Consider the following 13,807-nt stretch of genomic DNA (forward strand, 5'->3'; position numbering starts at 1 on the left):
AGTCAACGCGCGCTAAATAGACACCAGTAAAGGCGCGTTCACCTGGTAACCATGGCAACCGATGAGATCAAAGACCCTTTAAGTATTCTATAGCCTTTGATCAGATTACAAACAGGCTATATAGTCGAAACATTTTATAGCATATGCTACAGATAACACAATAGTCATTAAATAAATAAACAAATAAATAAATAAATAGTCCATTTATAATACAGATGGCAAAGAAACATCCCACTAGAAAAATGAAGTAGCTAAAGTGGATATAGTAGAGCTGACCTGTTTATGGAGGAGACGCTGGGGACGGTGTCGTTATCACAGATGCCCTCCGCCAGCAGCCTGTCCCGGATCTCCCAGGCGAACATGGTGGGATTTTGTCTTTTGTAGTCCGCTATTTTATCCACCACTTTCGGCGTGGCCACTTTAGGCTTGGATCCTCCGATGACTCCAGGTTTTATGCTGCCAGTCTCGTAGTATCTGCGCGGAACACGTGTAAATCTGATTTTCATATAACATGACCGCAGCGAATGACAATAAACAACAGATGCGTTGTAACAAAGCCATGAAAATGTTTTATCTAAGCTACTTAACACGGCCCATAGCAGAACCGGTAGGAAATTATCATATGATTAGAATACTAATTTCAGATTTTGCGCAGCAGGACATTAAACAGCCCATCTGTTTTAGTCACCCACTTATTAACATTAGATCAAATCTGCTCGAAAACGGAAGCTTACGTGTTTCTGACATTCAAAATCAATTGAAGTTGAAAACGTGTCTGAAATGATAAACCAGATCAATCATTTAATAAAATGGTCATGCGGCGACTGAGCAAACTCATTAGCAGTTCTTCTTCTGGGTTTGATGTTGTTGTTGAAATAGCCCGAACTAACAAATTAATTTATTTTAATCATTTATGTAATCGTTTCAGATCATCGGTTATCATCGGCTAAATAATTGATTTTATTCCGCTTGTGCACACAGTTCTGATTGCAGCACACTGTTTTAAAAAATCATATCGTTATCGTACTGAAAATAAAAAGCAATTAGAGCATTTTCACACATTTTGAGAGGGAAACTCGTTCTCAAGGACATAATAATAATAATAATAATAATAAGTACAGACAATGCTGAATTTAATGCTCATAATCAGAACAAATGCACACTTAATATTCAGCTGAAAATAATGTTTTTATTATCTTCCATAACTTTAATATTTGTGGGGTTCTCAAAACTACAGCAGCATTTGCATTACTACATTTACAAACTACATTAATCATTTTTATATTAATATTAATATATGTGCATATTATGTTTTATGCACTCATGTTAACTGAGAGTACATTTGAACTTGTAAAGCTTATGAACTAAAACATACTGGGTTATTTTAACCCAACGCTGGGTAAAATATGGACAAACCCAAGAGATGGGTTAAAAAATTACCATAAATTGAATTGATGTTATTTGTTTTATTTTATTTTATTGTAATGTCGGGTTCGTCCATATTAAACAAACTGGTCACATTTTACAATAAGGTTTCATTAGTTAATATATTTACTAAGATAAACTTAAGGATGAACAGTACTTGTACAGTATTTATTAACCATAGTTCAACATTTAGCTACTAATGCATTTTTAAAATCCGAATATATTTTTGTTGACATTAGTTAATGCACCGACTAACGATGAACGACTGACAATCGTTAACTAACATGAATACTGTAATATATGTATTGTTCAATGTTTGGTAATGTTAGTAAATATATTAACTAATACAACCTTAGTGTAAAGTGTTACCACAAAAACAGTATTTTAGAGTGTAGTGAAAGATAAAAAACAACCTCATGAAATAAAGGTTCAAGAGTTGTCAGTGGGGTGGTACAAATGGTACTGTTGTCACTAGGGTGGTAGAAAAGCACAAATGTTTATCTTTTTATTTTTTTAGGTAATAATTTATACATTTGAGGTACCAATATGGACTTTTTAGGTACAAATGTGTCCCCTTTGAAAAGGGACCACCCCAGTGACAGCTCTTGCACCTTTAATTCTGAGAGTGCAAATGATCAGTGTCACAGCGCACAGAAATACATCAACTAGTTAACTGAAAAAGGGATTTATTTCATTTACTATTTTTAAGTGGTTGCTAACAATGTATATAGGTTGAATTTAAATAGAAATAAAATTGAACATTACTACGTTTAATCTGCTTGTATAAATTCAGCCCATATAAATTATTTGCAACCACTCACCTTAAAAAATTGAGTGAATCCGATCCACATTTTTAAGTGTACCTGAGAGTACAGATGATCACAGCACAAAAATACATCAACTAACGCGATGTTTTTAAATGGTCCATGTTTGACATTTCAGATCTTTCTACATCGGATGGGGGTCTCACCTGCCCAGGATCTTGCTGACGCAGCCGTGACTGACCCTCAGCTGTCGGGATATGTCGCAGGGTCGGACCCCCTGATGCGCGAGCTCCACGATTCTCTGGCGCACGACGTCAGGTAAAGGCCTTCCGTTGACGAACACCCCGCCCAGCTGGTTCACTCCCCCGTGCCCTATACCGGAGACAACAACAACAAACACCCACAACATAACATTACATACAGGCCGCCGGTCACAGAGTCCGGCACATTCGATCGTCCAATTAACAGAAGATAGGCCAGTTAGAAACCACCGATTAAAAGGCGAATTTCACTTTGTGTTTATGATTTTACTCACATTGAGAATAAACAAACGCAAACGAATATATACAGTTATGAAATAAATTCGCATTAGCAGATTTGTACAGTTTTGTTATTGTTTATAGTCTTACGCCAAAAAGCGTGCAGAATTTATACTAGTATATTTGCTTTATTTTTATAAGGAATATTAGGATTTTTTTTTCTACGTACGCTATTTCAGATTATAATTAAACACATTATTATATGCATTATGCGCATACTTGCTTTACAAAACCACAATGTATATGTTTAAATATATACATAACATATACATTGTTTACATAACATATACATTGTGGTTTTGTATAGTAAGACTATATATATACATTAAAACGCGATACCGCAGGCTAAATGTAAATATATTTACCGTGTTTGCAATATTGTTTTGAAGCGTTTCAAAATATCAATTACAAAAAAATCAACCGAGATATCACTTATTTCGCATATCTGCTTTCCATGGATGTATATTAAACATTTTGGCGTGCTCTTCTCGAAACAATACTGGGGTTTGTTAGTCGTAGGTGAGCTATTAAATTACACGAGCATTTTTGTTTTCATCCCCTGGATGGGCTATACATTATTAAACAGTTTTGTTTGATCAAATTACATATTGTTCATCTCAGTTCAGTTGTTTTCTTAAAACATTCATTTTTAAAACTCAATTAAACGTCGGTACTTTGATGCATTAAAAACGTTAATATTTAATTAACGGCTAATTATTTGTTGTTTATTGTATTGTTTGTTTTAATTAACTACACATATTTCATACTCCAAAATAGTTTCGCTTTTTTATTTCTTGCTACTTCTTTAACAATAACCACATGCACATCGCATGATTTTATTTCTCTCAATTGTATTTTATTAACTCTTTTAATTTTCTCGAAACGCAATAAAGTAAGTTATTGTTTTTAGATATATTTTATATGATGGAGGTTAAAAATAATTCCAGTGAGGGTGTTAATTGGCTCAAATGTGAAGAAGAAGAAAAAACACTCTCCAGATAAACTCCAGTGTAACTCACGGTGCATGGCGGAGAAGGGGTCTGCCTTACAGTGAATATCCATCGGATAACCGAGAAAAGACAGATAATCAACTGAAGTCGCCGTCTCGTCTTTCTTACAACACCGAACAACTGAAAGAATCGAAGGAGGACGTAAGGTGAATCCAGCAGAGGATATAGGGGGGAACTTCGGAAAGTTGCAAATGCACGCAGGATTTGTCAGGTGTCAGGCATGACCGTGCGTTCTGGGTCAGAACAAAGTGCTCTCAACGCAACGGACGCTTAAATGTTTTCAGCACGCATGTTTTCCCCACAACTCATTTTCCAGCGCTCGTCCCGTCCATTTGCGTGTTATATCCTGGTGGTCTCGGTTAGCAGGTGCCGTTTCGCTTGGATCTGCGCATGGATGACAGATAGCTGAAGCATTGGAGACTGCGGGTTTCCTGTGCGCACCTTTTCCCCCTCAATAATAACAACACGATGCGTTTGCTTGCGCGCACGGCCCGGGACTGAACGACTTGGCTCGGTTGTATCGGTTTGTAAAAAGCTCCGGCCCCCTCCTTCACGCGGACCCCCTTTCGCCACTATGGATGAGTGTATCAGACAAAGGCAGTAGATTCCAGCACTTTGTGATTCGCTCAGATGAAGCTCCATCCGCCTGTCACTCCAAAAAGGGGAGGGAGAAACTCGGTGCATCTGAGTCAATGGGAGAGAGAGAGTTTAGTGGAAATTGGGAGTGGATGAGAGCAAATCATTTGCTTTTCTGTGTAATAATACTTCTGTCAAAATCAAATATGCGTATTTTCTTCCATGCATTATATTAATTTTACAATCAGTTCAATGACAGGTAATTGCGTAAAATGCTTCTCCGCGTAATTAAAACATGGATGTTTATAAACGAATAGATAGCATTATAAGTGAAAAGATAGCAGCTGCGGCCTTCGGAATATAATGCCAAATAAGCGTCTTGCTGGAAAAGCGCAGCTCTAATGTCATTAATGGGGAGGTCGATGGTGTGATTATGGTTTGATTTAAACACCATCTTGTTTTGATTTGCTGCGCTTGTCTCTGCGGTGAGCCGCTTTTGGATCGGATCAGAGTCACGGAGACTGGCTGTAGGTGGCGCTCTGTCGTCTGCTAACCCTCCAGAGAAACAGCAAAACAAGAGTTGAGGAAATAGATAAATGACGTTTAGTGGTTAATGCAATATATGCTTTTTTAAATAGTTTTTGAATGAATTATTATGCCCTTGTTAATTTCTTCTTGATTGTAAAGCTGCGCTGTTTTATTTCTCTTTAATCTCAGTTCAATATTACATAAATTTTTTTTCAGTTTTAGATATTAATTGTTTTGCTGCACTTGGAGACAGGTATAGCCGTCTTATCTATTAACAATAACTTTTGACAAAGAAAAAAAAAGATTCGGAACATGTTCAATGCTCTCGGGGGAAATACTCTCACATGAGGTAATGTTCGGAAAATTACAAGTAAACTTCTCTGGAGTTGCTTGTTCAGGTTTATACTTTCACTTTTTTATTTAACAGCTCAGTTACAAATTAGACAATAGCGTAACTTTTTGCAAGATTTTATTTTATTGTACTCTTTGATGCTGTAGGCTAATTTAACCCTAATTTTTAACCATTAGAAATCTGCAATAAAAATACTTTGCTTAATGGGGGCCAATAGTAAACGAATAAAATAAATTGCAGATTTAGTTTTATTATTATTATTATTTGATAGGTGTCATTCTTAATAAAATAAAATAAATAATTAAAAATTATTTGAAGTTTAGGAACGGTTATGTATAAATAATACAAAATTAATTATTAAAAATAAATTTAAATAAAAAAATATGATTTCATGATTAAGTAAAGCTAAGCCGAAATAGATGGAAAAGTCATTTTATGTAAAATATTAATGAAGAGAATATGATCTCATATAATATTTAAAAGTTATTTTTTTAAACGTATTTTACATTTCTTAATTCCATGGTGTTGTTTTTTGTTTTATAAACAAAGATTGCAATCCTTTCTTGGCAGTATAAAGCGGCAGTAAAGTGGAAATGTTTTGGACGGATCTCTAAGGGACGCAGGGGGCAAGTCGGCTAGTCTGCCTCCTAGTTAGGTTAGAGGATGATTTTTCTTTCTCCTGGTGTTTTTGGAGGAGCTTCTGGTACAATATGTAGCACTGCGGGCTCTAATTTCACCCTCCGTTGCACACCTTCCCCAAAGCTAGGCTTTTTTCTCTGTGAGACCCCCTCCCAGCCTTTCCCCCCTGCCCTTGTGCTCTCTGCGTTTTTTTCGCTCTTTTTTTGTAGACTTCTAAAATTAAGTGTTAGTGTTTTTGTCACCCTTGGAGAAATTTCACAGTGAATTTGAGCAGGCACTGTAAATCATAACAGGACTTTGGCGTTGTGTATCGAGTCCGTCAGGGTCTTAGACACAACAAAAATGCTTATTAAAACCATCCAATATATCCAAACCATACTATACATAATATATATATATATATATATATATATATATATATATATATATATATATATATATATATATATATATATATATATATATATATATATATATATATATATATATATATATTGTAATGTATCTAAAGGCTTTGATAATCCCATGAAAAAATAGAAAACAAGCAAAGTAAAATGTAAGATCAAAAAAACAAAAACGTTTAACACTTAATTTGATTATGGCCCTGCGACCTGACAGTGAGTAATCCATCTTCTCTGCGGCGCTGTACGGATCTCTCCAAACACAGACGGAACCGCGCACATGAATCCCGCAGATGAATCTCTCCGCTGCTCTGCTCTCCTCTCCTCTGTTCTCCTCGTCGTTCTGCTGAGCATTGAAGAAGCTCATTTTGCCAGAGGTGAAGATATTTCCTCCTTCTCTCAGCCTCCCGTTCTCATGGTAACGTCACTGATCGATCAGAGCACGAGCCCTTCATTACCGAGCATCAGCAGAAGCCAGTCTGACTCCAAACTCCACTTCGATGCTTAACAAAAAGTTGCGCATTATAGTTATGCATCTTATGTTTAAAGTGGAGAAGAGTTGCTGTTTGGCCAGTTCACAACTGTAGTTGATATATAACTGATATAACTAATATGATGTATGATATGAATATTCATTTTATATTAATTATATTGCATATGGACTCTATCAAATTATAGCGTGCAGCAGGTTTACGGATTTTCACATAATACCTACACAGACTACAATAATAATAATAATAATAATAATAATAATAATTAAATAAGTACAATTTTAATTACATTTCGATCTATTTAATTCTTTATTTCGTTGTAATTCATGGTATTTATTTTTTAGATGCATTTTTTATTTTATTAAATTACAGTTTTTTATTTTGGCTAAAAAAAGACCCTTAAATCGTCACACAAATAAACCGCGTGGCACACAAAAACATGCTAAATAATCAAGCACATAAGCTGAAAGTGTAAAACGAAGGGATTTGGGCCTTGAGCTTGTGTTGTGAGGCGGACAGATGGAGGCTTCACGCAAGAGATTGATTCTGCGCTCGCTTTTAATTTCGACATAATTAATTAGATCATTACAACAGTTTTCCATTGATCTTGCCATTTAGGCCCAAAATTAAAAGGTGAATCAGTTAGCTGTTAGATATATGTTGTCTATTAACAAAGGCATATTAGTACGTAAATGGAAACATGCAGGCACGCGCGCGCGCACACATACACAGTGTAATTCTGTGCTAGTAATGTGTGCGCTGAGATATATAGCCTACCAATACACATCACTGTGATGAAGAATGCGAATTATGGCACACTTTATCAGTTTGTTTATTTGTGTTTATATATTCTAAATTAAGGAAACGCAATTATTTTACAATTTAAAAGTATAAAAGGCTATAATATGTAAAGAAACAAATATGTTAAAATATTATTATTATTATTAATTATTACTCCTGATCGATAAAAAGTTTAAATACTTTTAACATAATATAATGCAACTGATTTATCACTGGATGGATGTAAGTCCATTCCTCAGTCGTGGTTATGCAGGGTTCAGCATGTGTTCTCTAAGTACATTCACACACCATTTAAAGTTACGGCCTCCAATGAAAAGCATCAAAAATTACGCCGAGAAATGAAAGTTCAATATTTAACTTTTACTACTGTTCGGCCCACGTTTTAGACCATAAACCTGATTTCGCAGAAATATGACTTTTAGAGCCCAGTCGTAAAACGCAATACGCCGAAAATATAAATTAGGAAACGAAATGAGAAATTCTTCACAGATGAAAAAACAACAGCGGGATGATGATGATGATGATGATGATTCCTGTCTCTCTCTCTGTCCCTCCTTCTCGCTCTCCTTTTATCTCTTTAATACTAAGAATAAAACATAAACCATATTAATAAAATATATTTCATAATAATTGTATTTTATAATAAATATTGTCTGCTGGAATGTTTCCACAATCTGAAATATTGTTTATTCTCTTTAGGCTGTTTGGCACACACATTCTAGAAATAAAGATGTATTTGATTGAACAATTGAGCATGAACCAGTCTTATAACAACTTATAAACAACAAAAGAGAAAGAAAAAACCCCGAATGCAATGTAACTTGTACGCTCTGTTTTATTTTGCTGGTCCCGAAGGCTGATAATCAGGTTAATCTGTCTGATTTTAAGCACACGAGGGAGGTAAAATCCAGCGCATGAGAGTCACCGGTTCATACAATATGCAGATTTAGAAAGAATTCCTAAATGTGCCCTCAAGTGTTTAAATATAAATAGTGTTGAGGTTATGCCTGGGCTTTTTTTCCTTCACTGCTGCTGTCAAGGGGAAATGGAAAATTATAAGTCCTTAAACTGTTCACGCTTTACCGGTCAAACTTGTCTCTCATCTGGAACTAAAAGGCGTTCTTGTAAAACGAGCTGATCTATTTTTAGCACATCTTAAATCAGACGTTGGATTAATCGACTCTGCGTTTTATTAGACATTGAATATAGTCACTACCTAATGATCTCAAGTTTGAAGACGGTGACAGACCAGTTTTCCCACCGCATGCCCTAAAGCAGCTTCACAGTGCATGCGTGTGTGTGAGAGAGTGTGTCACACAGCTGCGTTGCTCTGAAGCGACAAAAAACAGCTTTTTTGCACCCTGGTGCAATATGGGAACCAGCCCGTCTGTCCAAGTTGGCCCTTGGGCACCATCCTTCATCCCTGTGGCCCGTGGCATCAGACGTCGTCTCTTCTAGAGCCTGGAGTTATGCTAATACTCTCATCATTTATCCGGACACAAACATTCCACCGTGTGTGAATAATTTGTGCTTCATTCTCTGAAAGAAGAATAACTGAGTAATTATGATAGATAAATAAATATATATATATTTATTATAAACATTATAGTTACAGGGGATACATAACACATGTAATTTGTATTATATTATATTTGTATTTACACCGTAAGAAATGCCGGGCTCCACACAATTCCTTCATGTCGCCCCAACACAAATAAATGAAATTAAATGTTTTTCAAATTTAAGTAGATTGAACATTAACAAGCCAAGTTGTCCCCAAAACAAACTTAAGAATTGTGTTGTTTCAACTCATTTTAAATATGTAGACTGAACAAGCAGCAAGAGTCTTTTTTGTGTAATGTTATGTGTCGAATACAAATGAATACATATTGATGGTGAAGCACAGTTACACAAACGTAAACTATTGAAAAACCAATACATAAAAGAGTAAGAAATAAGATCAATAACTACATGTGAGAATTAAAAATGAAGACTTGTGGCATGTGTCTGTTCTCCTTGTTTCTCATGTAGCTTCTCGTATCTTGTTTAATATAAGAAATATTCCTCCAGTTTGTGATGCTCAGACTTTTCTTTAAGTTCCTTTTTTTCTCCCCCCTCTTCTAGAGTTTCAGACGACATCACAACCATATCATTGACCATTTTATACACTTACGTTAATTCTCATTTGTGTCTGATTTATTTATTTTCCTAAAGATTTATAGAGAAACGTGTGACTGATGCTTTTAAAGTATTGCCTAATATTGATCAATACTGTATTTATTTGATTTAAATATATATTAAAACAATAACAGAATTATTTCAGTATCAAATAAATGTTTTTTATTTAAATGTTTACTTTATAATTTATTCCTGTAATTAAAAGCTGCATTTTCAGCATCATTACCAGTCTTAAGTGCAGCATACTTTAGATATTATTACTTAGTATGTTTTAGATTTTACTACAGTAAACTGTGGTGTATTGTAGTATAATATATAGCCCGTAGTTGTATTAATCAGTATTCTGCTATATGTTTATATTACAGTAGTTGTTGTGTTACCATAGCAGCTGTAAAATTACCATAACAGATTAACTCAAGTACTTAGTATTATTCAAAAACATTATAGTATTTTATTTAAATTACTATAGTAGCCTATATTTCATGTTGGACTGCATCCTTGAGGATGTATTAAGGTCCTTTAAATATAATAATAAATAAATATCTTATTGACCCCAAACTGAACTAGCCGATATATTAAAAACAAATTCAGATAGCCTATGTAATTTCACATTTGTTTCAATATTCATCGTTATGATTTCACAATGGGCTACTGAAATCTGCATTTAAATCTACTTTTTTTAAATTCATATTAAAATTAATTAAACACCATAACTTGCATGACTTATTTTTTGGTGAAAATCGCCATGAAAGGGAAGTTAAGATTGACCTTTTTTCGCTTTTGAGACATTCATCCATTTGAAACAGCCCTGAAATTAGAAAAAATATAAGGCGGTGCTTGATTTAGTTCTTTGGAACCGATTGGATTCTTGAAAGATGGGCGTTGCTAAAACAATTAGGGGAGCTTGAATAAAGGTGCGGTCACACTTGACTTTTCCTCCCATAGACTTCCATTCAAACGCACGCGAATGCGTCAGACCGGAAACGCAGGGTCATGCGTCAAGTTTTGCATGTTGCTGCGGTGCAAAGTTCAAGCTTGGTGAACTCTGACCTGCGAAATCGCATCACTTGACTGCGTGAGATCAATCGAGGATCAAAACATGACCTCTCTGGACAGAAATTTAAAATATTGAGCAATCGCTGGCTTTTTAAATGTCTAATTATCTTGTTTAATCCCGCCCCTTTTCGCAGCGCAGTACGACAGAATTTCGCACACACAAAGCCCGGTGTGACCGTAGCTTAAAGCTACGGTCACACTGGGCTTTGTGTGTGCGAAATTCTGTCGTGCGGCGCTGCGAAAAGGGGCGGGATTAAACAAGCTTATTAGACATTTTAAAAAGCGAGCGATTGCTCCATGTTTTACATTTTTGCCCAGAGAGGTCCTGTTTTCATCCTAGATTGGTCTCACGCAGTCAAATGATGCGATTTCACAGGTCAGAGTTCACCAAGCTTGAACTTTGCACCGCAGCAACCTGCGAAACTTAACGCATGAGACCGCGTTTCCGGTCTGACGCATTCGCGTGCGTATGAATGGGAGTCTATGGGAAGAAATGGCAAGTGTGACCGCAGCTTTAAGCTACGGTCACACCGGGCTTTAGCTGCGGTCACACTGAGCTTTTCCTCCCATAGACTTCCATTCATACGCACGCGAATGCGTCAGACCGGAAACGCAGGGTCATGCGTTAAATTTCGCATGTTGCTGCAGTGCAAAGTTCAAGCTTGGTGAACTCTGACCTGCGAAATCGCATCACTTGACTGCGTGAGACCCATCGAGGATCAAAACAGGACCTCTCTGGACAGAAATTTAAAACATGGAGCAATCACTTGCTTTTTTAATGTCTAATCATCTTGTTTAATCCCGCCCCTTTTCGCAGCGCCGCACGACAGAATTTCGCACACACAAAGCCCGGTGTGACCGTAGCTTCATGGATGAATTCAGAGCACTGATAGCTCCGCCCTAGATAAAATCCACGTGAACAGGAAGTGAAGATTGTCATTTGGAGGGGAAGGGTTGGGTTTTGGTGTTTGATTAAAGTTTATGAGGCCACTGATACTGATACATCGTTTATATCAAGAACTACTGTAAATACAAAGAAGAGTACATTTTGATTTCATGGCGACTTTAACCTGCCAGGATCAATTACAAGTATACTCCGAATTAGACTTATTATCCATAGACGTGTTGTGTGAATCTAACCGTCCCAATATGGCTGCCGGGGGGACGGCTCTCCGGTGCAATCAGTCCATCACGAGTAATTAACTGCCCCCTCCATCGGCGTGATGCGCCGGGCTCATCCATCCTGTGACACGGAGACCACGGAGAAAACGAGCTCTCGTTCATCATTCCTCCCTCACTCCCGACTCGCACAAACAAACAAATAAACACATAAACAGCCCATTACGACGAGTCTCAGGCCTGGACGCGCGCACGGTGAGAAACGCTCGGAATGATGATGTTTTTCTCTCCAAAACAAACGTGTCTATTTTGTGGAGAAGTTCTGGATTTGCTGTGGATCTGTTGAGTGCTGTTTCGGCTCAGTGCGCAGTCTGACAGGCATCTCGGCACAGCTGTATTCTCGGTGTGTATGTGTGTGTGTGTTTATGTGTACACATGCGTTAACACTTGTTTGCTGTTCTCGTCTCCGCTCAGGGTCTCACCTGTGCCAGGTAAACATCTGCCAGGCTCCCGGCAGGCGCTGCTCTGGGTGAGGCGTGGCGTGCTCGGCTTGTGTGGCGCTACTGCAGGTGGGCACCAGCGGGCACCAGGGACTGATAGAGTTATTAACAGGTAAACAGGGCAGGAGTGGCACACTGGTGGCATCAACCCTGCCAGCTTGAAGGAAAAGAAAATAATGATCTAATTAAGGCCCACTCATGTTTATGTCACCAAAGAGAAAGCCTAGAACACTCTTTAGAAGAATGGTTATATTTGTGGTTCTGTAATGACGTTTAAACTTCATAGAGACCCCTAAAGTTTATCTGTAGTGGAGAAAATACTCTCTCTTTTTTTGTTGAAATGTTCATCCCACAGAAGTCTGTCATCATTTACTAAACCTTCACTTGTTTCAGATCCTTCATGAGTTTTTCTTCTATTGAACACACACACGCACACACACACACACACACACACACACACACACACACATTTGATTATTTTATTTGGAATGACTAATACTAATTAAAGTGGTGTGGTAGCGCAGTGGGTAGCGCTGTTGCCTCACAGCAAGAAGGTTACTGGTTCGAGCCTTGACTGGGCCAGTTGGCATGTCTGTGTGGAGTGACTACACATGACAGTAGTCACTAGTCCAGTGGTGTAGTCCTTGCTCTACGCACGTATACTCCGTATGCTTACTTTTTACGACGAGCTGTTTGGGTATTACCACTTCTGAGGATCAATAATTGCATATACCCTCAGTATACTCATTTATTTTTCTGATTAAACTTCCCTAAATTTAGTGTATTATTTTAAATTCTTATTTAATATGTATATTTTTCTTTGTTTACCCCAAAATGATCTGTTTCTGATCGGCCCAAAAATGAAAATCCTAAAATCGCCCCTGTAAAACAGTATTTCACATTTGTCTTAATGGTGCCTACCGCTACAGGGAACGACACTATATATGACTCTAAAAATGATGAGGCAAAGACTACCCATAAATCGCGTAGCAATATGCAATTTAGAAGGGTTACTACTAGTATAAAATAGTGACAACAACAGACAGACTCCTAACAGTGCACTATTAGCTAAAAATAAATCATTAAATAGGATTAGACTATTAGCATCTCTCTTTTAAATGAATAAATTTGTTTATTTTTTTCTTTTTAAATGGATAGTTTTCCCAAAAAAATGAAAATTGTCATCATTTACTCGACCTTTACTTGTTCCAAACTGGTTTGTCTTATTTTCCTTCTGTTGAACACAAAGATATTTTAAAGAAAGCTGGAAACCTGTAACCATAGACTTACATTGACAACATTGATATTTGGGTCGGGTGTGATAGCACACCATCCTTTTTTTAGGACTACACCACTGCACTAGTCACCTTGCGCAAGTTAAAGCAAAAGTCATGTTTACCTATTGGCCCTCAGAAATATTTTCAGCCA

At 36.9% G+C, this 13,807-nt stretch overlaps 1 protein-coding gene across 1 annotated transcript in view; it reads right to left on the bottom strand.

Moving 5' to 3' along the window:
• pax2b (paired box 2b) overlaps positions 1-6,601 on the bottom strand; it is a 74,336-nt gene extending 67,735 nt beyond the window's left edge. The window contains exons 1-4 of the mRNA XM_056469030.1: positions 6,445-6,601; positions 3,748-3,858; positions 2,396-2,561; positions 277-474 (exon numbers count right to left, since the gene is read on the bottom strand). Coding sequence (XP_056325005.1) covers positions 277-474; positions 2,396-2,561; positions 3,748-3,858; positions 6,445-6,601 — 632 coding nt within the window. The remainder of the gene's footprint in view (positions 1-276; positions 475-2,395; positions 2,562-3,747; positions 3,859-6,444) is intronic.
• Positions 6,602-13,807: the final 7,206 nt, after the last annotated feature.

This window comes from Danio aesculapii, chromosome 12, assembly GCF_903798145.1.
Source record: "Danio aesculapii chromosome 12, fDanAes4.1, whole genome shotgun sequence".
Taxonomy (NCBI): Eukaryota; Metazoa; Chordata; class Actinopteri; order Cypriniformes; family Danionidae; genus Danio; species Danio aesculapii.